Below are 26666 nucleotides of genomic sequence, written 5' to 3' on the forward strand. Positions count from 1 at the left end.
ACCTACAATGAGAAGATATGTATAAAATCTCTTAAAAAATTTTCTATATTGATTATTCTTCGGATTTGTTTTAGAATTGTTGAAAATTGCCGTTTTAAAAAGTTGTTATCGTTTAAAAAACCGTCAATATTATTTGGAATTGAAGCAATACTTTTTTAAGACATCGAAGTTCCACGGCATGCTCAAAAAACGCTTTTTTCAAAATGTCATTTTCTTGTACTATTTTTGAAATTTTATCAACGTAAGAAAAATATTGAGTAATGAACATTTGATTTGGAGATATTATCTATAGTTTTTTTTTAATCGATTTTGTCGTCTGTATTTTTCACTAAATTTTTGGATAATATGAGGTAGTATTAGGTAATCTTAAGTAATCCGAAGTAATTTAAAAGTAATCTGTATCAATGATAATTTTTGTACACTATAACCGCTAGTGACCAATCCCTCGCTAAAAATTAATAAAAAACTAATAAAATTAAAAGATTAATATTATATTTCAACTTCATAGAAAACCTAATCGATTATGGAAACTTCACGGATTTCAATATTTCAATAAACTAATAAATAAGAGAAGAGAATGCCGATGTAGACATGATAAATGAGATAGATACTGTATAACTTACTTTCGCATCTTGATCTGATATTCCACAGTCACAGCCAGTTTATCATCCAGATTCTTTTCTTCGATTTTGTTTATCAAATTGTTTGTTATTAACGTCATTAATATTTCCAATTATGCATAGATGCATAGTAAAAAGCACGACGAGATTGCAGATGACCACTGTGATGACATATTTTATAAATCTGGAAAAGAATTGTATGAAAAATATGATTTCATAAGCGAGACTGATCTGCCCGTCAAAGCGAATGAAATAGGACATGCTAAGTGTCTAATTATAATGTTCCGAGCGTTAATGAATTTTCTCTTGTTCAATGGTATGATTATACGGAAGCTGGAAAAATACACGCACACACACATATATATATATATATATATATATATATATATATATATATATATATATTGTATATATTTGGCATAAGAAGAGCAAATGTCTTGCGATCCCAATTTTGTCAGCCATGAATTCATGAACGTTTGCGACATTTTGCTAATCGTCTCTCACTCACAAACATTTTCTCATTTAGTTCTGGCTGCTGTACTTAAGCATCTCTAATATCGTAGTTATTAAATATTACATAAGTCAGACGCGTCTTTTAGTCTGACGCGGGTACGTTTTTTGACGATAAATACATAAATCGTATAAATTTTATATGTAATGAGATAATAAGTTTGATCGCAAATTTCGTGGTCGCTATTTTTTTGGCTGTTGAGAATTTTAGTTATAATAATTTCGTCAACAACATTATCGCATTTCGGGTTTACAAATAACATATGTTCATATGGTGCTAAAAGTTTAAATATGACAGATGTGTAATGAATGATCTCTCGCTCTCTTTCTGGAGTAAGAACAAGGTTTAGTGCGTTTACATGTATGAAATGGGTGTGCATGATAAAGAATTATATGACAAAAAGAATTTAACATGCCAAATTTCCAGATAATACGATATTGACAAGTACAGGGAAGACTATCATACGCATCATCATACATATCATTATTATTTTAAAAATTTAAACTTATGATTTAAAAGAAATAATAATATGCAATTTGTGCATATTGTTATATTATATTGTTATGTAAATAAGGATGTTATATAAAATATAATTTATTACTGATTGTTAAGAATTGTTGAAAGATATTGTTTTATTAATATTCTTTTATTTAAGTATAAATTACAAGAGAAAGAGAGAGAAAGCGACAATTATAATATAACTATAAAAAAGTATACAAATATAAAGAAAATAATAAATTTATACGTACAATTTATAGTATAAATGAAAGTAAAAGAATTCAGAAATATTCGTACGCATGTGTTAGTTAATGCTACACAAATGGTGTTATTTACATTTGACAGAAATGTATAGGTTTTAATTTAAATTTTCTACAGACATTTTTTTATTTTTTTCTTTAATCACTACAGTTTTACTATTTAAATGCTGGTTGTACGTAATATATTTAGATATGCCACTGATGTCCGTACAATCTAAAATAATACGTAATTGCATGTTTGATTTAATATTTCGTGATTAATTAAGATTTAAAACACAAAAGTTTTATCTGTAATCTGTAATATATTAAAGTATATGTGTATAAAAAATGTATGAATAAATGGAAACACTTACGGCACCAAAGCTATTAAGAGATAGATCCATAAATTTTCCCGCGGTGATTTTAACAGGTACACTAGATACTGCGATTACTAAAACGAGACCGCGAGCAGTTTTGTGAGGAATGCGATACCAATCGAGAGTACAGGAAGTAATATACATTTTTGTGCTCTATAATTACATGAAACCAGTCAACGAGCTTTATTTTTATTAAGTAATTATTATCGCTCAATACCTGGTCCGTGAGAAGCTCGCCGATAAAACACAATATAAAAATATTAAAGATGAATGTTAAAAGAAGTATAGTGTATGTCGTCATAGATACTGCATTTTTATCTTCCCACTCCTATAAAACGCGCATCAAAGAGATCTTTCACACTGTTAATTACATTTTCGATTTTTATATCATATTTATTTAAAATAAATCTGGCGTACCATTATTATATAATATCCAAGAAGGCACAAAATAAACGTGCATCCGACTACTTCTATTAGACACGTATATTGCAAAGTTTCTTCTACTTTGCTTAAAAAGCTAAGATAATATTAATAAAAATATTTTTTATTAAAATATTTAATTATAAACTATTTTTATTATAAGATAATATTAATAAAAATATTATTTTTATTACTTTCTTGTTTATATTTTCAAAGCAGCATGTTATAAAAAATTCTCGCATACAATTGTCATGATCAATCACAATAATGTATTACCTCTTAATCCTGATATGTTGTCTTACAACAGCTGCCAGTTTCCGATTGGCGTTTTTGTCGTGAAAGTGTTCGATATGCGAGAGATCCTCCATCCTGGTAATAAGAATTTTCAATTGGCCACAGGCGTGTAGTACTAGGAGGGCTGCCAGACTGCAGGCACCACTGGTTACCGAGTACTGCACGAATCCGGAAAGAAATTGAATGGTAAAGATGATTTCGTAAGCAGGTGTTTTTTGCGGGTCTACAAACACGTAGTAACCGTCGAATGCCACTGGTCTGATCGTAACATTTTGCGCGGTAATAATGACTCCGCGTGATAAAGGCATAATTGTACGATATGAAAATCCGCTGCCATAGACGAAGGCTACGCAGAGAATTGCAAGGCTGCGACCGATTCTCGAATTGCTCGTCATAATCCTGCGATCTTCCGCTAAATTCAACTTTCCCCAATCTTCCTCGATATGCTTGATACAGTCCTTGATGCGGTCGCTTCGGCAAATTAATGCTGCGTGCTTCAGCACGGCCATCAGACAATTGCACATAGGACCGATCATTTTGAGGCGACGACGCGTGTTCGTCTCCTTAAGAAACATTTTCAGCACTCCTGGCACAAAGATGAAACACAATAGAGCTTGGCACAGGATTCTGAGTATTTTTATCCCGACGGTCCTAAAAGCGGACGAATCATCTTGCAATGGCCATATGCCAATCGAATTTAAAACACAGCGCGTCACTTGCACGGTGCGTTTGATATCGTTGCGATGGGAAGTATTTGTTTGTCGGTCCATTTGATCCAAACGTTACTAAAGAACTGATCAACGCACCAACAAAGTGGGAAACAAAGTGCACAGCAGTGCGCTTGCGTCCTTGACGGAAGCGGAAGAAAAGTGGGATCGGTAGTAGGTATAGCGATTATTTTCCGCAATCTTCCTTCTTTTCCATAAATCACGGGAAAGTAACATCGAGGAAAGACATATCGAAAAGTTATGGTCATGCAGTGGCTTTAGAAAGCAGCGAGCACGAGAAAATAGAGAGAAAAAATAGCAAGCACAAGTAGAGAAAAAAGGCGTTCTGATTTTTTAATGATGATGTACGTGTTCCGTGCTCAATGACTACTTTATTACACAGAGTAAAAAGTAAGGTTGAAATAAAGAGATCATATAGGGATTGCGTGATACGTAACATGATAATTCTTAAATAGCAATTTTCTTTTAAAACTAACAATAAAATAAAGAAATGATAAATGAAATAATAATATGATTAAAATATGAAATATGAAATAATAATGAATGAGATAATTTGTGTCAAGTTTTCTGTGTCTTATGCGGATATTTAAGATTTTTGCGGTGTATAAAATTAGAGTTAATTCAACACCCGCATTAACAATATTTAATGTATCTTTTCAAATATAGGAAATATATTTGAATAAAAAAGATGTTCTATCTTTATGAAATATTTTATCTTTTTCAAATAAGTATTAAATTAAAGAAAGTTGCATTCTTACTTAATATTTTTTTTACACAGTTTATTACTTTTATTTTTATTTTAAATAATTAATACTTTTATTGAGACACATTATGATTATACCGTTACAAAGAAATATGATTTAAATAAAAAATAAAAATATTTAACTAAAATTCATAATAAATTATAACATTTTTAATAGGTTTGCAGAGTTCTAAAATATTTTACACTAATTATAGAAACTATAAAAAATTTTGCGCAAAATATAAATTATTGTAAAATTTTTAAGACAAGAACATACTAAAGAATAGAAAGTATAGAATACGATACATGAATTTTATATGAAATTAATATATCGTTAACATTATGTATTAACTTCATATAAAATTTTATCGAATCTATATAAATTTTATAAATACTATTATTACTATTATTATAATATATTTTATATTATTATTTTATAAATTTTAAATTTTATAAATATACAAATATTACTATTATTATAATACTATTAATTTAATACAATAAATGAATAAGAAAGCTGGCTAACTGTAAGATACATAAGAACATACGAGTCTCTCAGAAATTAAACTGATTTATTTTATTTTTTATAAATTTTTTTAAATTTTAATACTAGAGTAAAGAAAATTTATAAAAAGTAGAGTTGATCAATGTTGCTTCTAAGAGACGTTATAATTGAATCGATAAATAAAATAAATATGTAGCAAAACTTACATCCGCATTCTGATCTAGTATTTCACGATTTGTTCCTTCTCCAAATTCTCTCTTCTTCAGGTTCATTTATCAAATTGTCCATTAACTTAATCTCCAATTGCGCATATATGTGAATAGCGCTGAATACGTCACTCAGTACTGAATACTGCAAATCATCACCGAGATGGTGTATTTAGAATCCTATATAATACTCTACTAAGAATCTAGAAAAACCTGTATAAAAGAACTGTATGTGATCTCGTGCGGGATTAATTATAACAAATAAAAGAAAATAGCTTAGGTTCTATAAATGCTCATTGGTGACATTATGATCGATGACGAAATTTTTCCGTGATTAGTGGCATAATTGCAAATAAAAGCTTGCGAAATATAAAAATATATAATACACAGGATAAGAAAAGGCTCTTCAAAGTCCTACATCTATCAAATTTGAGATAGCTTGCGCGTATGTGCCAATAGAATTAAACTTATGATCTAAAAAAAACAATGTGTTACCTTTTTAGAATAAAGCTCTATTTATACATATGTATTCTTTTGAAAACACATTAATTAATTAATTAAAATAATAAGACACATAAGTAATTATGTAAATGTTATTCAAATATTGTGTTTTTATTACTGGTTGTTAAAAAATTTGTTATATTCTCACATGAAAGTGTCCCATTTAATTATATAATAAATTATATATGATAACAACAATATATATATATATATATATATATATATACATATATATAAATTAAATATACGATAATGTACGAATGAAAGACATGAGTTTACATTGAATTTCTAGCATATAAATATAATGAGATTTTCGTGCTTTCGTCAATTAGTGCTATTTGCAAACTATTTACATTAGATAGAAATCTTAGATTTTCTACAAATAAAGTTTACTTTCTTTGTCTAATTAATTTTTCAGCTGGTCGTACGTAGTAGATTTAAATATGCAACTGATGTCCTCACAATCTAAAAAGCATGTAATTGCGTATTTGATGACGATTCATAATATTGAGTTATTAAAAGATTGAAATTTTTTCTTTAACGTTTAAAACGAAGAAAATAATAGTAGTATATGTGAAATGGAAACACACTTACGGCACCAAAGCTATAGAGAGATAAATCCATAAATTTTCCCGCGGTTATTTTAACAGGTACACTAGACACCGCAATTAGTAAAATAAGACCGTGAGCAGTTTTATGGGGAATACGATACCAATCAAGAGTACAGGAAGTAATATACATTTTTGTGCCCTGTAATCGTACGATAACATATGAACGACTCTTGCCATTTTTATCAAATAATTGATCAATACCTGATTTGTCAAAAGCTGACCAATAAAGCACAGTATAAAAATATTAAAGGTGAATGTTAAAAGTACTGTAGTGTAGATTATAATTGGCGTCATACCATTAACTCCCCATTCCTATAAAACGCATATAACAAATATTTTTTCTAGCGTTAACCAAATATATATATATGTATATATTTATATATATTTGGTTTATATCGATTATATTATATTTAATGTCTGGCATTACCGTTATTATATAATAACCAAGAACACATAAGAGGAATGTGGATCCAACTACTTCTACCAGACATGCATATTGCAAAGTTTCTTCTACCCCTCTTAAAAAGCTAGAATATAACATGAATTTGTATATAATATGTATATGTGAAATATGTTAATTTTAGTGATTTCATATTTTTATTTGCAAAGCAAAATGTTGTGAAACTTTGTCGTATACCATTTAATTGTTATAATAATTCAATAATATATTGTATTACCTTCTTATCCTGACATGTTGCCTTATGATAGCTGCTAGTTTCCGACTGATGTTTTTATCGGGAAGTTGTTTGGTCTGCGTGAGATTCTCCATCTTGACAATAAGAATTTTTAATTGGCCACAAGCATGCAACACCAGAAGTGCTGCCAGACTACAAGTACCGCTGGTTACTGAAAATTGCACAAACCCGGAAAGTAGCTGAATGATAAATATGATTTCGTAAGCCGGCGTTTTCTGCGGATCGATGAATAGGTAGTAGCCATCGAATGGTAACGGTCTAATTGTCACGTTCTGCGGCGTGACGATGACCCCACGTGACAGTGGCAGGATCGTGCGATAGGAAAATCCGCTACCGTACATAAATGCTCCACAAAGGATCGCTAGACTACGACCGATTCTCGAATTGTCTACCATAATTCTGCGATCCTCCGTTGGACTCACTTTTCTCCAGTCTTCTTCGATGTGTCTAATGCAGTTCTTAAGTCGTTCGCCTTGATAGATTAGTGCAATGTGCTTGATAACGGTCATTAATATATTACACATAGGTCCGAGCAATTTGAGGCGACGGTACATATTCAATTCTTTAAGAGATATCTTTAGTCCGCCCGATATGAAAACGATATATAGCAGAATTTGACACAAAATCCTGATAAGCTTTGTTTTGACGATCTTGAATGCGGATGGAGTACTGCGTGATGGCCATGCACCAATTAAATTTAAGATACCGCGCGTCACTTGAACGGTGCGTCTGATGTCATCACGATGAGAAGTATTTATATGCGTGACCTGACGATCCATCTGATCGCGACGTTGGTCATAAACTGATCGCATTGTCATCAAGCGGAAAACTCAAGTGGCGATGCGCTTGCGTCTTGGATGGAAACGGAAGTGGAAAGAAATCGGTAGTACACAGCGAGTGCTCTCTCTCGTAAATCGCGGAAAAAATTGCGTACGTTAGAGGGGATTGTTTTTCTTCGAAAAAGGAAATGTCGTGATGGGAAGTCTAGACTTTGAGGAAGTCCCAACTTTAGAAAACAGTAAATGCGAGAAAGTAAAAAAGAAAAAAAAATAGCAATCTCTCGGCAGGAAAAAATGGTAGACGGTGTGTATTGATCATTTGATGACGGTAAGTATATGTTCAATCCTTCCGCGCCGACTCAATAACTATTTTATACTGTCAAAGAGTTGAGAAATACAGAATCATATAACAAAAATCAATTGACATACGGAACACGACGTGATAATTTGTAAAATATTATATTTTTAAAAAATTAAGAAAAAAGATTGTATGATAATTTATATTAATTTTTATATTATTTTTCTTCTTACGCTCAAGTCTTTCAAATAAATAGTTAGAAATAATTAAGTACATTAATAATACATAACTTATCATCTAATAAATATATTCAAATCCACGAAGAGACATTTCATATTTTGCGAGAAGTAATCAAGGATAAAATTGTCAAGGATACGCATTTAGAATAAGAAAATGTTGTTTGAATTTTATATCATATTTTTACTGTACTACTTTTTTTCTATTAAATAATTAATACTTCTATTAATAACTAATAACTCTTTCTAATCTTACGATTAGAAAGAAATATCAAATCTATTGCATCAAATACATTGTACATATACATGTACATATATGTATATATGACGCTAAGAATTGCTTAATCCGTTACTTTCCGAATAAGATTCAAGTATGTAACAGCCGTTTTAACGACCTAAAATATAATATGTGCATTCCAAGCTTTTTGTTTAAAATTATCTTTTTGTATTAAATTAAATTTTTGAATCTAGTTTTTTTTATAAAACGCTGATCTATAAAACTGATATATATATATATATATATATATATATATATATATATATGTATGTATATATTGTTAATTATCCTTTACTAGTAAACCTAATACTTACATCACCGAATGTTTTGATAGAAAGATCGATAAATTTTCCGGCTTTAAGTTTCGTAGGGATGTTTGACATGGCTATGATTAAAATCAGTGCTCGCGCTTTGGTATCCGGAAGACGATACCAAGCTAACGTACACGCTGTTAGTGATAATTTTTCTCCCTATTTTTATTAACAAGATATGCACATTAAATAAATAAAAATAATAATTAAAAATAAAAAGTTTCATTCGAGTGACGTCTCATTTTTTGCGTCACAACTATACTACTTGTAATAAATTCGTAATATGTATAATAAACGTACCTCTATAGAAAGTTGTTCACCAATAAAACAAAAAATAAAAATGTTGAATGTAACTGATGTCAATAAAACCATATATGAAAACATAGATACAACATTTTGATCTTCCCATTCCTGTAAAAAGAGTAGATAATTATATATAAATTTTATATATGCAAATAAAATAAAACATATACATATTTTAATATACAAACGTAAAATTATGCAAATTTTTTATTGTTATGTAAACTAGGCGCACCGTAATAATATGATGTCCTAGAAGGCATACACTTATCGTACATCCTATCACTTCTAACAGACTCGTGTATTCCAAAATATCTTGCGCCAATTGTAAGAAACTATAAAAGAATGCGCGCAAACTATAGATTTTTATTAGGTATAAATTTTATCTATTTAGGTGTAAATTTTTATCAAACTTTAATGATCAAACATATTAAAAAAATATATAAAAAGCTTATAAAATAAAAAAGATTAATGTTATATTTGACTTTAATAAAAAAATTAAATCAGATTATGGAAAATTTCATAAATTATAAACTAAAAAAGTGAAATAACATAAACACGAAAATAAGCAAGAGAAAAGAATGTAGACAGGCACATAAATATAATAAATGAAATATACTACAAAAACTTACTTCCGCATCTTGGTGTGATATTCCACAGTCATGGCCAGTTTATTATCTAGATTTTTTTCTTCGGATTCGTTTATCAAATTGTGCATTAACATCATTAATATTTTCAACTGCGCGCATAAATGCATAGTAAAAAGCGCGGCAAGACTGCAGACGGCCACTGTGATGGTGTACTTTATGAATCCGGACAAGAACTGTATGACAAACATGATTTCATAGGCGGGACTGATTTGTCCGTCGAAGAAAATGAAATAGCTCGGACAGGCCAAGTACCGGATCGTAATATTCTGATTGTTAATGGATTTTCCCTTGCTCAATGGCACGACCGTACGGAAATACAAACCAGAAATGTACATAAATGTACCGCATAAAAGAAGTAAACGTCTCGCGATCCTAGCTTTGTCAATCATAAATTCACGAGCACTCGCGTTTGTGACGTTTCGCCAATCATCCTTCACTTGCATCAAGTAATTTTTCACTTGATTCTGACTGGACACCAGGCTGTTGTACTTGAGCACCGCTAATATCGTAAACGTCACAGACGATATGAGTTTCAGTTTGACGCGAGTACGTTTTTCGACGATAATTAAGTACAAAATTCCCGGAATTAACTCGCAGGCGAGGAGTAAATAACAACCAAGGATGAGCAAGATTTTGCTGATTTTTTCGAAAAATGATGGCTCGGTCTCCATATACGGCCAGATACCCAGTAGACGAAAAACAAAACGATTTAGTTGCATGGTATATTTTATATCGTTTTCGTAATTTTTATTCGCAAACATTTTTTAAATTTCTGTTAAATATTTTTATGAGCACAACGTTATTGAATAGTAATTTTATCATTCGAAACGAATATATGCGTGAAAAGATGCATGTAATGACAATGCGCTTTCTCATCACTGACTCAGGCGAGTTATTATCGTTTATTCTGAGCATAACTCGGTACGTAACCAGTGCGCTTGCGTTCCGAGCGATTGACAAGTCACGTCAAACGTCGAGTGAAAAATAATGAGCGTTTAGAATTCTTGAGAAAGATCAAAAGCGTAGCAAAACTTGAAAATAAAGTGCATTAGCCAGACCTTTTTCCGTGAAATTTATTCTTATTCGTTAACGTACATCGACTTTTGTAGTTACTGTCAATGAAATAATTATGTTTTACAAATAGAACAGTTCTCTTTAAAAGAACTATTGAAAAATATTCTCGACGTTTTGCAGAGAAATATTAAGTACATATATAGGCGAGATATTATAAACTTTTGATTTATCAGATAATAATACACAATTTTGAACCGGTCGTTGTATATGTATATGATCACTATGTAGTATCGTTAAAAAAAGTATATTTGTATATAGCGAAGATATTTTACATCGTATGTAATTTTTCCTTTAATCTTTTATATATTATATAGATATATTATATAGAACATTACACAACAATAAATACTTTACTAACGATTGGATTGATTAGGCTTATATATATTATTTTGTTCCCATAAAGCTCATATTGATAATGATATCTACAGCATGTTTCTATAAACTTTCAAATTCTGGATTGGTTTCCAGTATATTACAGTTAATTATCTTATTAATCCTATTAAACAGAAATACTCGAATCCACTATTTCCACTATTTTTGCTTTACAAAATAATCTTTCTTTCTTTTTTCCTAAATAGTGTTCAGACAAATGCTGTTTGCCTAAGGAAAATAAACGAATGAAAGCCATTTGACCAACCGGATAGCATTTGCCTAGTCAAGAACTATTTTCCTAAAATAATCATTTGTCTACGACATATAATGTCATATTATTGAGAAAAAAGTATAGCTTCTCTAAAAATTTCGACAAGTATTTAACCAGTCACTCGTTTTTATGCTTTGCAGCACATTAAATAAGTGCATCAAGTTTCGTAGAAACTTTATATATTATTTCCAAACTGTATATATTATGTACAATCATTTTCAATAGATGATTATTTACAGATTGGAAATAATAAATGTGTCCGTTAAAATTATATATAAAAACCAGACGTTAATTAAATATATTGTTATGTTACAAATTAGTTAGAAGATAAAAAAATCATTACCTTATGTCGCTACATGTTCTGAAAATTGATGACTTTTATTAGACATCTTGCTTGATAGAGTCATTGAATATAATCCGTCTTGGATATAGTTACCAGTAGCACGGTACTATACTGTATGCTTTCTTGTTCGACAGATGATATTATTTGAAATGGTAAGATGCAGTGATTACTTTTGTTATGATGTCAATATACACAAGTAGTAATGTTTATAAAATTTCATTGTATTTAATTTTTTTATTCACTTTTACAAAAGATAAGTGTTCTGTAATTTTATATAAATTCAAAATTAATGTTCTTTCATGAAATAAAGATTTGTATGTACATTTACGAAATCAAATGTAATTTTTTATAGAAAATAATTAATAATATTTTAATTGTACAAAAATTTATTTAGTAAATTGTCAGTTTAAATACAAACGTAAAAATGAAAGTGTAATTTTTTCATCCGTCAAATTTATTGGTTCGTATAATAAATAGAAAAGTATAATGTTGTTTCTTTTTCTTGTCTTATAACTTGCTATTGAATAATAATATCATGTTTGTCAGGGAAAGCTTTTTATATCAATACAATATGTTATACACAGAATAAAGTTCTATATGAAATATATAATATTAGTTATGCATTGCACACAAATTTAAATTTTTCTTGATATTTGTTACGTATATATTAATTCTCAAAATATGGACTTAGTGATACACATAGCCTACATCATAATTTTAATAATTAAGATGCTTATTCGGTTATACTTCGTAGCATATTAAAATATGCACCAGCTGTTTTCATTACCTAAAACACACATTTATATATTTATTCTGCTAATTCATTCTTTCCAAAAGAAGAAACATTAATGGACTGTAAGATGTTTCATAAAACTAAAATATACATATTATTTAGTAAAACTGAAATATACATGTGATATATATAGCTTTAAATATAAGAATATAATTAAATCGTGACAGAACAGATAATTATGTGTTCTTTATAAATGATAAAAAAAAACATATTTGTAAATATACGATGCATAAAAATTTTATCCAAATTTTTGCAAATATGAAAAAAATTGAGGAAAGATTAGATTTTTCTTACTTGGCCAAACGTTTTGAGTGACAAATCTATGAGTTTCCCAGCAGAGATCTTGGTCGGAGTATTAGACATGATCATCAGCAACACGATACTGCGTGCTTTTCGACCCGGAAGACGATACCACTCGAGTTCGCAGGATGTAATAGCCACTTGCTCCGCCTGTCATTAATATTATTGCATAACAAAAAAATTATTAAAATATTTTAATAAAAAACAGTGTATTTCCGATTTTTTTATGCGATAAAGTTTATTTTTAGCATCTTAAGAAATTAAATTTATAGAGAAACAAATTATATTATTTTTATTATTTGTAGAACACATTTATCTATATTCTATTATTTTAGATGTATTATATTATGTATATGCGTATATACATAATATAATACATCTAAAATAATAAAATATAGATAAATGTGAATGTCAAAGATATTATAATCAACGTATACCTGTACAGTGAGCTGTTCGCCGGTATAACAAAAGACAAATATGTGAATGGTCACATTTGTAAGACATAACAAATAAGTACATACACCTGCTGTATTATTACTTTGCCATTCCTGTAAATAGAATATTTATAGGAATATTTATAGAATATTTATACATAATAAAAAATAAATATCATTGGTTAATCGCGAAATTTATAATGTCTTTTTATAAAAGAATAAACTTTATACTTAAAATATGACTTATTTAGAGTTTGAAGATGGAATTATGTTTAGTCATTAATAAATTTCTAGCGTGTGCAATTTATTTTTTATATTGAAACCAATTGACAAACTTACAAACCATCAACATGAGATATACCAAAACGCAGATGGTTATCGTGTTTGCCATTATTTCCATTAAACATACATGTTGCAGAGTATGCTGCACCAAACGCAAAAAACTGAAATATTATTATTGATGATAACAAACGTTACTGATATGGGAAATAGAAGAATGGAAACTAGCTATTAGTTGAAAAAAATAATATTGAAAGAAAATTGGTAAAACACAAACTTACTGGCGTACTCTTATTTGATGTTTGACTACTTCAGCCAACTTGTCATCCACCTCGTACCCCGCTCGCCACTGTTTCTCGACGAGTTTCTCCATCAGATTTATTAAGATCTTTAACTGACCGCAAGCATGCACCACAAAAATAGCGGTGAAGCCACATGCGCTCGTTACAATCGAGGCTGAAATTAAGCCGGATAGAAGTTGAATCACGAATAGTATTTCATAAGTGGGGCTGATTTGCACGTCAATCGAAAAATAATAGCCCGGACATGCCAGTAGCCTGATTGTGACGTTATCCTCGGTGACGAACTTTCCCTGGGACAGTGGCAGAATCGTCCGAAAGGTGAAAGCACCTCCGTACATCAGGACACCGCAAAACGTGACCAATCGTCTTCCGGTCCTGGCGGATGTGAGCATCATGCTGCGCGCATCAACATTGATAACATTTCTCCAATCATCTTCAACGTGCTTCAAGCATTGCCTGATCCGATCGTCGCGAAGTATGAAGATACCGTATTGACCGGCGGCCATAAAGTTGTAGAGGAGAACAGGAATTATTTGAAGCCGAACACGTGTCGTTTTCTCCATTATCCAATAAAAGATAGCGGGTATTAGATCACAAGAAAGAAGAATGTAAGAGATGGATATTAATAGGAGCTTATAAAACTTGTTGCAAATAGATTTTTCTCTACCGATAGAAGGCCAGGCACCGAGCGCTCGCATAATATTGCGAGTTGGTTGCGTGATGTATATGATAATATGATGACAATCTTCTTTGCTTGACATTTTTCTATGTACTTTGCAGAATACTTTACGATACTCTTAGACTTCATTCGATACGTAGTTTCCTACGAATAATGCGGAATCTACGCAAGCTGAATCTCAACTGATCGTCAAAGAGAGAAAGGTTGATCATATCAACTCGCCTGCGCTTGCGCATATTAAAAATTTAAATGTTACGTGAAGAAGAAAAATAGTAGCGATAAAGTTTGCGAATACAATTGTTCGAGGGACGAGACCATCTGCATGGAAAGTATTCTTATCTGTGTGCGTTCGTCGCCCTTTGTTACAACTAGGAGAAAATGGTCATATTTATCTCTTTGCATCTTGCTATATCGTAACTTGTACAATTTTATAATAATCCCAATTTCAACGATCGCAAAATAATAATTTTGATTGTATTTTATTTAAAATATTCTGATTTACTCTTTAGTATCAATTAATATAGTTAATAATTAATTTTGTAATAAAAAATAAACTATATTATTTATTTCTAGTGTAAATAAAAATACATGTTACAATAAATAATATAAATTGTTCAATAAAATATGTACATTTAAATATATGTGATAAAATTTTACATTATATATATCTATATAATATTAAAATTTACTTTAATACAACTAGTATATATTACTGATTTACACAATATATAATTATATTTATAATATAGTAAATATATATGAAATAAAATACCCGTGAACATATATATATATATTGCACAATGCTCTCTAAAAAAAGATATTATAATAGCTAACAGAATTATATTTATGAACATAAAATAATTATAAATTGTATATTTGTATATTTAACATTGAGCTGACAATTAAAAGACTTTGTAAAAATTATAATTTAATTTTTTGACTTACACAAATCAAACATACTAATTTAAATATTTTAATTTTTTTTACTTACATCACCAAATGCCTTGAGTGACAAATCGACAAATTTTCCAGCGGAGATCTTAGTTGGTCTATTAGACATAATCATCAGTAATATGACGCTGCATGCTTTTCTGTTCGGAAAAGACGATACTACTCGAGTTCGCAGGATACAATGGCCACATTTTTCGCTTACTGTCAATTCATCACACACAACGGCCACAAAATTTGTTTTCATAAAATTTTAATTTGGTACTTCAAAGATAGTGTAACACATATTTTTCCATATATTTCCTTTTAATAAAAAATTTTTATAGAAATATAGTATTTAGCGTATGTAATAATAACTTACCTAAAATGTTTCTCCAAAATTGAAAGTGCAATGATTTTCTTCGAAAAAGGAAACATCGTGATGAGAAGTCTAAACTTTGAGGAAATCCCAACTTTAGAAAACAGTAAATGCGAGAAAGTAAAGAGAAAAAAATAGCAATTTCTAGGCAGGGAAAAATGATAGACAATGTATTGATTATTTGATGACAGTAAGTATATGTTCAATCGTTCCGCGCCGATTCAATAACTATTTTATACTATCAATCAGTTAAAAAGTATAGAATCATATAACAAAAATCAATTGAGACATGGAACACGACATGATAATTTGTAATATATTGTAATATTAAATATTTAAGACAAAAATTGTATGATAATTTATATTAATTTATATATTAAATTTCTGTTTCTCATACCCTTTCAAATAGTTAGAAATAATTAAAATTAATTAAATACATTAATCATACATAATTTATCATCTTATAAATATATTTGAATCCACAAGAAGACATTTCATATTTTGCAAAAAATTGTCAAGGATATGCATTTATTATAATAAAATGTTTGAATTTTATATCACATCTTTACTATACTACTTTTTTCTTATTAAATAATTAATAATTCTAATAATAATCTACGATTAGAAAGAAATATCAAATCCATTGCACCAAATACATTCTATATATAATCATGTACATATATATAACATTAAAAATTACTTATTCCATTACTTTCCGAATAAGATTCAAGTATGTAACAGCAGTTTTAACGACCTAAAATACAATATGCGCATTCCAAACTTTTTGTACAAAAATTACCTTTCTATATTAAATTAAATCTTTGAATGAAAATCTAGTTCTTTTATGAAACGTTGATCTAAAAGCTGATATATATGTATTTATATTGTTATTAATCTTTTATTAATAAACCTAGTACTTACATCACCGAATGTTTTGATAGAAAGATCGAAAAATTTTCCGGCTTTAAGTTTCGTAGGGATGTTCGACATGGCTATGACTAAAATCAGTGCTCGCGCTTTCGCATTCGGAAGACGATACCAAGCTAACGTAGATGCTGTTAGTGATAATTTTTCTCCCTATTTTTATTAACAAGATATATATTAAATAAATAAAAATAATAATTGAAAGAAGAAAGTTTTATTCCAGTGAGACGTTTTATTTTTTGCATCACAATTATATACTACTTGTAATAGATTCGTAATATAATAAACGTACCTCTACAGAGAGTTGTTCACCAATAAAACAAAAAATAAAAATATTGAATGCAATCGATGTCAATAGAACCATATATGAAAACATAGCTATAACATTTTGATCTTCCCACTCCTGTAAAAGGAGTCGATAATTATATTGTATATAAATTTTACATATGCAGTAAGATAACATACACATATGTTAATACACAAACGTAAAATCATGCAAACTTTTTGTTATTACGTAATTTAGACACACCGTAAGAATATCATGTCCTAGAAGGCAAACAATTATGGTACATCCCATTACTTCTAACAGACTCGTGTGTTCTAAAGTATCCTGCACCAATTGTAAGAAACTATAAAGGGATGCGCTCAAGGTATAGATTTTTATCAGGTATAAATTTTATCAGGGTATAAATTTTTATCAAACTTTAGTATTTAACATATTAGAAAAGAACATAAAAAGCTAATAAAATAAAGGAAAGCTAATGTTATATTTAAATTTCTAAAATATAATCGAATTATGGAAAATTTCATAAATTATAAACTAAACAAGTAAGCAATGAATAGACAAAAGAAAAGAATGCACACAGGTATATAGATATGATAAATAAGATATTATACTACAAAACTTACTTTCGTATCTTGGTGTGATATTCAACAGTCATGGCCAGTCTATTATTCAGATTCTTTTCTTCGGATTCGTTTATCAAATTGTTCATTAACATCATTAATATTTTTAACTGCGCGCATAAATGCATAGCAAAGAGCGCGGCAAGACTACAGATGGCCACTGTGATGGTGTATTTTATGAATCCGGACAAGAACTGTATGACAAACATGATTTCGTAGGCGGGACTGATCTGTCCGTCGAAGAAAATGAAATAGCTCGGACAGGCCAAGTACCGAATCGTAATATTACGATCATTAATGGATTTTCCCTTGCTCAATGGCACGACCGTACGGAAATACAAGCCGGAAGTATACATAAATAAACTGCACAAGAGAAGTAAACGTCTCGCGGTCCTGGTTTTGTCAATCATAAATTCACGAGCGCTCGCGTTTGTGACGTTTCGCCAATCATCCTTCACTTGCATCAAGCAATTCTTCATTTGATTCTGGCTGAACACCAAGCTGCTGTACTTGAGCACCGCTAATATCGTAAACATTACGGACGATATGAGTTTCAATTTGACGCGAGTACGTTTTTCGATGAAAATTACGTACAAAATTGTCGGAATTAACTCGCAGGCAAGGAGTAAATAACAACCAAGGATAAGCAAGATTCTACTAAGATTTTCGAAACATGATGGCTCGGTCTTCATATACGGCCAGATACCCAGTAGACGAAAAACAAATCGATTTAGTTGCATGGTATATTTTATATCATTTAAGTAATTTTTATTCGCAAACATTTTTTAAATTTCTCTTAAATATTTTTGTGAGAACGTTATCGAATAGCAATTTTATCGTTCGAAATATGTATATGCGTAAAGGATGCATGTAATGACAAAACGCGTGCTTTTTCATCACTGACTTAGACGAGTTATCGTTTATTCTGAGGAAAACTCGGTGCGTAAGCAATGCGCTTGCGTTCCGAGCGATTGACAAGTCACGTCAAACGTCGACTGGAAAATAATGGGGGTTTAGAATTCTTGACAAAGATCAAAAGCAAAGTAAAACTTGAAAATTAAGTGTATAATCGAGATGTTTTTCCGTGAAATTTATTCTTATCCGTCAACGATCATTGACTTTCATAATTATTGCTAATGTAATAATTATGTTTTACAAATAGAACAGTTCTCTTTAAAAGAACGATTTGAAAATATTCTTGACGTTTTGCAGAGAAATATTAAGTCCAAACGAGTGAGACATTATAAACTAATAATTTATCAAATAATAATACACCCTTTTACAAGTCATTGTATAAGTATATCGTCGCTATACGTACGTACGTAAAATAGATGTTCTTGTTAATGTGCCTTAAAGTCAACCTTTTTATTATTTACAAATTACTTTAGCTTTAATTTCGCCCATATAAAATCAAGATTGACTTTTTAATTCAATAATAAGCAAGTTTACTTAAAGGTACATTAATAGGGGCATCTACACTAGCAAAGATATTTTACATTGTATGCATTTTTCTTTAACTCTTTATATACAAATTATATAGATATACATCTTATTTATATATATAATGTTACATTATTGAGAGAAAAATATAGCTTCTTTATAAAAGTTTTGGCACGCATTTAAACAGTCGCGCGATTTTTATGCTTTCCAGCACATTAAATATGTGCATCAAGTTTTGCAGAAACTTCTTTTTATTGTTTCCAAACCGTATTTACAATCATTTTCAATGAATAATTATTTACAGATTGAAAAGAATAGATGCGTCCGTTAAAATTATATAAAAACCAGACGTTAATTAAATATATTGTTATGTTACAAATTAGTTAGAAGATAAAAAAATCATTACCTTATGTCGCTAAATGTTTTAAGTGACAAACCGATGACTTTTACAGACATCTTGATTCGTAAAATCCGTGAATATAATCCGCCTTGAATATAATCACCAGTAGCACGGCACTATACTATGTGCTTTCTTGTTCGACAGATGATATTATTTGAAATGGTAAGATGCAGTGATTACTTTTGTTATGATGTCAATATACACAAGTAGTAATGTTTATAAAATTTCATTGTATTTAATTTTTTTATTCACTTTTACAAAAGATAAGTGTTCTGTAATTTTTTTTAAATTCAAAATTAATGTTCTTTCATGAAATAAAGATTTGTATGTACATTTACGAAATCAAATGTAATTTTTTATAGAAAATAATTAATAATATTTTAATTGTACAAAAATTTATTTAGTAAATTGTCAGTTTAAATACAAACGTAAAAATGAAAATGTAATTTTTTCATCCGTCAAATTTATTGGTTCGTATAATAAATAGAAAAGTATAATGTTGTTTCTTTTTCTTGTCTTATAACTTGCTATTGAATAATAATATCATGTTTGTCAGGAAAAGCTTTTTATATCAATATATGTTATACACAGAATAAAGTTCTACAGGAAATATATAATATTAGTTATACATTGCACACAAATTTAAATTTTTCTTGATATTTGTTACGTATATATTAATTCTCAAAATATGAATTTAGTAATACACATAGTCTACATCATAATTTTGATAATTAAGATGCTTATTGGGTTATACTTTATAGCATATTAAAATATGCACTTGCTGTTTTCATTATCAAAGACATATATTTATATGTTTGTTCTGCTAATTCACTCTTTCTAGAGGAAGAAACATTAATGGACTATAAAATGTTTCATAAAACTGAAATATACGTATTATAAATATATATATATATATATATAAATATATATATATATGTATATTATATATATAGAGAGAGAAAGGTTTAGATTTAAATATGTAATTAAAGCGTGACAGAATAGATAGTAATGCGTTCTTTATAAATTAAAAAAAAAAGATATTTGCAAATATACAATCCATAAAAATGTTATCCAAATTTTTACAAACAAAAATGAAAAAAATGCAATGAGAAAAACTTAATTTATCTTACTTGGTTAAACATTTTGAGTGACAAATCTATGAGTTTTCCATTGGAGATTTTGGTCAACGTATTAGACATGATCATCAGCAACACGATACTGCGTGCTTTTCGACCCGGAAGACGATATACCACTCGAGTTCGCAGGATGTAATAGCCACTTGCTCCGCCTGTCATTAATATTGCATAACAAAAAAAGTATTAAAATATTTTAATAAAAAACAGTAAAATATTTCCGATTTTTTTATGCGATAAAGTTTATTTTTAGCATCTTAAGAAATTAAATTTATAGAGAAACAAATTATATTATTTTTATTATTTGTCGAACACATTTAATTATATTCTATTATTTTAGATGTATTATATCATGTGTTTGCGTCTCGCATGAATGTCAAAGATATTAAGATCATGTATACCTGTACATACAGTGAGCTCTTCGCCGGTGTAACAAAAGACAAATATATGAATCGTCACATTTGTAAGACATAACATATAAGTACATACATCTACTGTATTTTTACTTGGCTTATTCATATTTTATGTTCGACTACTTCAGTCAACTTGTCATCCACCTCATATTTCGCTCGCCACTGTTTCTCGATGATTTTCTCCATCAGATTTATTAAGATATATTAAGATCTTTAACTGACCACAAGCATGCACCACAAAAATAGCGGTAAAGCCACATGCGTTCATCACGATCGAGGCTGATATTAAGCCGGATAGGAGTTGGATCACAAACAGTATTTCGTAAGTGGGACTCGCACGTCGATCGAAAAATAATAGCCCGGACATACCAGTAGCCTGATTGTGATGTTATCCTCAGTAACAAATGTTCTCTGGGACAATGGCAGAATTGCTTGAAAAGTAAAAGCACCGCCGCACGTCAGGACACCACAAAACGCGACCTATCGTCTTCCGGTCTTGGCGGATGTAAGCATCATACTGCGCACATCAGCATTGATAACATTTCTCCAATTGTTCAACATGTTTCAAGCATAGCCTGATTCGTCGCAAAGTATGAAGATGCCGTATTGACCGGTGGTCATAAAGTTATACTGAAGAACAGGGATTATTTGAAGTCAAACACTCGTCGTTTTCTCCATTATCCAATAAAAGATAGCGGGTATTAGATCACAAGAAAGAAGAATGTAAGAGATGGATATTAATAGGAGCTTATAAAACTTGTTGCAAATAGATTTTTCTCTACCGATAGAAGGCCAGGCACCGAGCGCTCGCATAATATTGCGAGTTGGTTGCGTGATGTATATGATAATATGATGGCAATCTTCTTTGTTTGACATCTTTCTATGTACTTTGCAGAGTACTTTACGATACTCTTAAACTTCATTCGATACGTAGCTTCCTGCGAATAATGCGGAATCTACGCAAGCTGAATCTCGACTCATCGTCAAAGAGAGAGAAGTTGATCTCGTCAACTCACCTGTGTTTGTGCATATTAAAAATTTAAATGTTACGTGAAGAAGAGAAATAGTAGCGATAAAGTTTGCGAATACAATTGTTCGAGGGACGAGACTATCTGCCATGGAAAGTATTCTTATCTGTGTGCGAATGCGTTCGTCGCCCTTTGTAACAACTATAGGAGAAAATGACCATAATTATCTCTTTGTATCTTGCTATATTGTAACTTGTACAATTTTATGAATAATTTCAATTTGAACGAAATAATTTTGATTGCATTTTGTTAAAATTATTCTGATTTATACGCTCCAGTATCAATTAATATATTTTTTAAGTTTTGTAATAAAAAATATGATGTATTATTTATTTCTAGAGTAAATAAAAATACATGTTATAATAAATACTATAAATTGTTCAATAAAATATGTATATTTAAATATATGTGATAAAGTTTTACATTATATATATCTATATAGTATTAAAATTTATCTATATTCAATTGTATATACTACTGATTCACACAATATCTAATTAATATATCAAATATACATATATGGTTTACGTTATAATCTCAATTATTATAATTTAATTAAATATTTACTCGATTACATTTCGGAGCATATTAAAATATGCTCCGGATGTTTTCATTACCTAAAACATTTAATATTTAATTGATATTTATTTTGATCAACTCTCATTAGCTATAAAATATATGAGAGTCATTATAATTATATTTATACTGTTGCAAATATATGTGAAATAAAATACCCATAAATATATATATATATATATATATATATATATATATATATATATATATATAGAAATATAATATTGTAGCATAAATATATATATATATATATATATATATATATATATATATATATTGCATAATACTCTTTAAAAAAGATTTTACAATAACTATAGCAATTATATTTATGTACATGAAATAATTATTATTGGTTATTTGTATAATTAACGATAAAATGAACAGTTAAAAGACTTTATAAGAATTATAATTTAATTCTTTGCTGACTTATACAAATCAAACATATTAATTTAAATATTTTAATTTTTTTTTACTTACATCACCAAATGTCTTGAGTGATAAATCGACAAATTTTCCAGCGGAGATCTTAGTTGGTCTATTAGACATAATCATCAGTAATATGACGCTGCGTGCTTTTCTATTCGGAAGACGATACCACTCGAGCTCGCAGGATACAATGGCCACCTTTTCCGCCTACCGTCGATTCATCACACACGACGGCCACAAAATTTGTTTTCATCAAATTTTAATTTGCTATTTCAAAGATAGTGCAACACACATTTTTTCTATATATTTTCTTTATATTTTTAATAAAAAATTTTTATAGAAATATAATATTTTAGCATATATAATAATAACTTTTGCAAAATGTTTCCCCAAAATTGAAAGTGTAATTTCATTTACATAATAAGTATATTATTTTACTTGTATAACATTAGGTTTTTTACAAGTTCGATTATTAACTTTATTATGATTATCTGTCGATTAAAAGTCGATCATGTTAATATTCCTAAAACATACCTGACCGGTAAGTTGTTCACCGGTATAGCAAAATATAAACATATGAGTTACCACGTTCGTAATGCTTAACAAATAAGTGCATAAAACTGCTATATTTCTATTTTGCCAATCCTACAAATGTAAATATTTTTTAATAACAAATTTTGAGTATATATTGACTAATCGCAAATTTAAAAATAACTTTTTATTACTAAAATATGCATCGGCTCATGAAAATTTGAAATTAGTATTAATAAATGAAAAACAGAACTTGAAATTACCAGTAATTATTAAATTTTTGTCATTCATTTTATTTTCACATGCCCAAATATTTATAACTAACTGTTAAAATTAACTGAGAAACGTACGAACCACTATCATAAAATACAGTAAAAGACAGATGTCTATCGTATTCACCATAATTTCCATCAAAAATATTTCCTGTAGAGTATGCTGTACTAATTGTAAAAAACTGAAATAATATTACCACTGAAAAATTAGCATTGTTTGCGTAAAAAAAATAATCAAGTGACAAAGTTATTAATGGTACTTGAGCAACAAGTTTATTATTAATAGACACATTTAGTTATTTAATATTTTTAACTATTTACCTAAAGCAATTAATCAACTGTAGACATAAATAACATCAAAAAATTGCAGACTTACTTGCGCACTCTGACTTGGTGTTTGACTATTTGAGCTAATTTCCTATCCACTTCAGTTTCCTCTTGCCACGGTTCCTGCACGAGTCTTGTCATCAAACCGATCAAAATCTTTAGTTGGCCGCAAGCATGCACCACGAAAGTCGCTGTAAGGCCGCATGCACTTATCACAATTGAAACCATAACAAAACCTGTTAAACACTGAATTGTAAAGAGGATCTCGTAAACAGGACTGACATACACGTTAAGAGAAAAGAAGTATCCCGGACAGGCAAGGGGTCTTATTGTAATGTTCTGTTCGGTAACATAGGTTTTTCCTTGGGATAACGGCAGGATAGTTCGAAAAGTAAAGGCACCAGTATACATAAAAATTGCGCAAATTATAGCCAGGCGCTTGCCTGTCTTCGCGGATTTCAACATAATATTACGTATGTCCGCACTAATAACGTTTTCCCAGTCCTCCTCGACATGCTTGAAACACCGTCTGAGTTGATCACTGCGAAATATAAAGATGCCGTACTGACTGACAGACATGATGTCGTAGAGAAGGAGAGGAATCGTCTGGAGTCGAATGCGAGTTGATTTCTCCCTCAGCCAATAAAGGATACCGGGTATAAGATCGCAGGAAAGAAGGATGTAGACGATACAAATTAGCAGAAAGTTACAAGCTTGCGGACGCACGGATCTTTTTCGATCGATGGAGGGCCAAGCGCCAAGTGCAAGCAAAATGTTACGAGTTGGTTGCGTGATATACAAAATATCGTCTTGATGATGCTTGTTTTGTGGCATTTTTTTCGATTAATTTTAAATGTTTTATCGTACTCTCGGACTTCATCCGTTGCGTAAGCTACGGTTAATACAAAACCTGGACGCGAGCGGAATCGCGACTGATCGTTGAAGGGCAAATCTGATCATAAAGTCAACTCAATTCTCGTACGCGCTTGCGCGTCTGAAATATTCAAACATTGAGGAAAAGAAATAGACATAGCAAAGTTTGTAAATGAAGTCACTCGTCAAGGGAAAAATGTTTTCCATGAAAATTATTCTTACTTGTCTACGTTCATTGACTTTTGTAGCGAAAAATCAATATATTTAATTTTCTTTTTTTTTTATATTTTGCGATCAACTGGTGACCAAGAAGTAATAATTTTGATTATATTTTACAAGAGTACTTTTATGTATAAACCTCTTAAAAAAGAGTTATACTAATAAAATTTTTGTATAAATTTCATAATTTTAATTATTAAAATATTAGCTTCAATTAACCATATTTATATATGTTATCAATATTTAATTATATGTTGTCAATTTACAATTAACTTTAAATACTTTAGTTGCAATTTTTTTCGTAAAGCATTATTTTTGTACAATGTATAATTTAAAAAAATTTTTACGTATACGTACAATACAAATTAGAACCTGCATAAAACGAATTTTAAAATAAAGTAAAAAACTTAGAAATTTGATGTGCTTGAATCACATTAAGATATATATACATACATGCAAATCTCTCTCTGTCATTTATTTAAGATTATTATTATTTACTTTCGTGATCTATCGATTAATTCTTTTATGTGCTTATTTCATAAAAAGCTGTCATTCTTGAAATCGCATCTTTTGACAATTTGAAAAGAGTTAATACTATTCTTTATATCTAATAAATACCTTTTGCTAAATACAAAAACTAATTCGTATATCGTATGCGCCTACGTGTTACAAAGACTGAAAAGCCACGTCAAGCGGATAGCTAATATTGTATAACACGTACGAAACTTTTAAAAGGGATAGAAAGGGATTGCACGCAGACCTATGTATAAATGTGCTTTGTTATAGGGAGAGGAAAAGTTCTCTTGTTGGAAATCACAAAAAGGTTGATGTTCGATAAAGAAACTTGCTGATATCAGTGAACGTAACGCGGTTGTTGACTTGGTAAAATATCCAATAATACAAAGCAGCTATGGGTTATCATATGATTATATCCTATATAGTAAAAAAAAATTGCTTTTAATAATATAGCTACACAATCATTGTAATTTTTCAATCAAAATATTATTAAAATAATATTTAATAATCACATGCGCGTGATAAAAAATAATGATAGCTTAATGGTATGCAATATTTCGAAGATTTAAACGTTGCAAATATATAAGACGGATTTTCAAATTAATGTAATGTTTTGAAGAAAAATATGAGGCTATTTTATAACTTATCTTTGTTTGTGAACAATATTGGAAAATTATTAGCTCTTCTACGAAAAAAGAAGAATTATACAATTATAATTATATAAGAATATA

At 29.5% G+C, this 26666-nt stretch overlaps 4 protein-coding genes and 1 pseudogene across 7 annotated transcripts; all 5 read right to left on the reverse strand.

Annotated features, from left to right (window-relative positions):
* Positions 1–2049: 2049 nt before the first annotated feature.
* Positions 2050–4078, reverse strand: LOC140665004 (odorant receptor 4-like). Of its 2 annotated transcripts, none has more exons than XM_072890637.1 (5): positions 2942–4078; positions 2663–2762; positions 2463–2573; positions 2243–2398; positions 2050–2103 (listed from the first exon to the last, which is right to left on the reverse strand). In XM_072890637.1, the coding sequence occupies exons 1-5, from the start codon at positions 3727–3729 to the stop codon at positions 2050–2052; spliced, it is 1209 nt and encodes a 402-aa protein (XP_072746738.1). In that variant the 5' UTR covers positions 3730–4078. The 2 variants fall into 2 exon arrangements, 1 of the variants encoding a protein (XP_072746738.1); XR_012046524.1 differs by having other exon boundaries at positions 2056–2103; positions 2243–2319.
* A 1884-nt stretch (positions 4079–5962) lies between these two features.
* On the reverse strand, positions 5963–10688 carry LOC140664542 (odorant receptor 43a-like). The gene is made up of 9 exons (XM_072889716.1): positions 9781–10688; positions 9384–9483; positions 9149–9259; positions 8852–9007; positions 6930–7522; positions 6680–6779; positions 6454–6564; positions 6236–6391; positions 5963–6106 (listed from the first exon to the last, which is right to left on the reverse strand). Exons 1-9 carry the CDS (start codon positions 10557–10559, stop codon positions 6056–6058), a joined length of 2157 nt encoding a protein of 718 aa, XP_072745817.1. The 5' UTR covers positions 10560–10688; the 3' UTR covers positions 5963–6055.
* Positions 10689–12508: 1820 nt separating this feature from the next.
* On the reverse strand, positions 12509–14930 carry LOC140665080 (odorant receptor 4-like). 3 transcript variants are annotated; one of them, XM_072890796.1, is made up of 5 exons: positions 13946–14925; positions 13729–13828; positions 13389–13499; positions 12946–13101; positions 12509–12645 (listed from the first exon to the last, which is right to left on the reverse strand). In XM_072890796.1, exons 1-5 carry the CDS (start codon positions 14725–14727, stop codon positions 12592–12594), a joined length of 1203 nt encoding a protein of 400 aa, XP_072746897.1. In that variant the 5' UTR covers positions 14728–14925; the 3' UTR covers positions 12509–12591. The 3 variants fall into 3 exon arrangements, 2 of the variants coding, with proteins under 2 accessions (XP_072746897.1, XP_072746898.1); XM_072890797.1 differs by lacking the exon at positions 13389–13499 and having other exon boundaries at positions 13946–14930; XR_012046546.1 differs by lacking the exon at positions 13389–13499 and having other exon boundaries at positions 12531–12645; positions 13725–13828; positions 13946–14929.
* A 1721-nt stretch (positions 14931–16651) lies between these two features.
* On the reverse strand, positions 16652–21728 carry LOC140664543 (odorant receptor 4-like; annotated as a pseudogene).
* Positions 21729–22717: 989 nt separating this feature from the next.
* LOC140665134 (odorant receptor 4-like) lies at positions 22718–25257 on the reverse strand. Its single transcript, XM_072890888.1, has 5 exons — positions 24377–25257; positions 24083–24182; positions 23732–23842; positions 23249–23404; positions 22718–22812 (listed from the first exon to the last, which is right to left on the reverse strand). Exons 1-5 carry the CDS (start codon positions 25159–25161, stop codon positions 22759–22761), a joined length of 1206 nt encoding a protein of 401 aa, XP_072746989.1. The 5' UTR covers positions 25162–25257; the 3' UTR covers positions 22718–22758.
* Between the last annotated feature and the right edge of the window lie 1409 nt (positions 25258–26666).

This window comes from Anoplolepis gracilipes, chromosome 4 (genome assembly GCF_047496725.1).
Source record: "Anoplolepis gracilipes chromosome 4, ASM4749672v1, whole genome shotgun sequence".
Lineage (NCBI taxonomy): Eukaryota > Metazoa > Arthropoda > Insecta > Hymenoptera > Formicidae > Anoplolepis > Anoplolepis gracilipes.

Excerpts from the sequence above, each read along its gene's own strand:
- LOC140665080 (XM_072890796.1), bottom strand. The coding sequence starts at position 14,727 with ATGTCAAGCAAAGAAGATTGTCATCATATTATCATATACATCACGCAA. Across the intron at positions 13,500-13,728 it reads TGGTATATCTCATGTTGATG|GAATGGCAAAGTAATAATAC; the intron begins GTTTGTAAGTTT and ends TTCTATTTACAG. Across the intron at positions 12,646-12,945 it reads CACTCAAAACGTTTGGCCAA|GTAATGAAAACAGCTGGTGC; the intron begins GTAAGAAAAATC and ends TGTGTGTTTTAG.
- LOC140665134 (XM_072890888.1), bottom strand. The coding sequence starts at position 25,161 with ATGCCACAAAACAAGCATCATCAAGACGATATTTTGTATATCACGCAA. Across the intron at positions 23,843-24,082 it reads TACTGTATTTTATGATAGTG|GATTGGCAAAATAGAAATAT; the intron begins GTTCGTACGTTT and ends TTACATTTGTAG. Across the intron at positions 22,813-23,248 it reads CACTCAAGACATTTGGTGAT|GTAATGAAAACATCCGGAGC; the intron begins GTAAGTAAAAAA and ends TAAATGTTTTAG.
- LOC140665004 (XM_072890637.1), bottom strand. The coding sequence starts at position 3,729 with ATGGACCGACAAACAAATACTTCCCATCGCAACGATATCAAACGCACC. Across the intron at positions 2,399-2,462 it reads GCGAGCTTCTCACGGACCAG|AGCACAAAAATGTATATTAC; the intron begins GTATTGAGCGAT and ends ATGTAATTATAG. Across the intron at positions 2,104-2,242 it reads CTCTTAATAGCTTTGGTGCC|ATTGTACGGACATCAGTGGC; the intron begins GTAAGTGTTTCC and ends GTATTATTTTAG.
- LOC140664542 (XM_072889716.1), bottom strand. The coding sequence starts at position 10,559 with ATGTTTGCGAATAAAAATTACGAAAACGATATAAAATATACCATGCAA. Across the intron at positions 7,523-8,851 it reads CTATCAAAACATTCGGTGAT|ATATCTCTTAAAGAATTGAA; the intron begins GTAAGTATTAGG and ends GGCGGACTAAAG. Across the intron at positions 6,565-6,679 it reads TTGGTTATTATATAATAACG|GAATGGGGAGTTAATGGTAT; the intron begins GTAATGCCAGAC and ends TGCGTTTTATAG.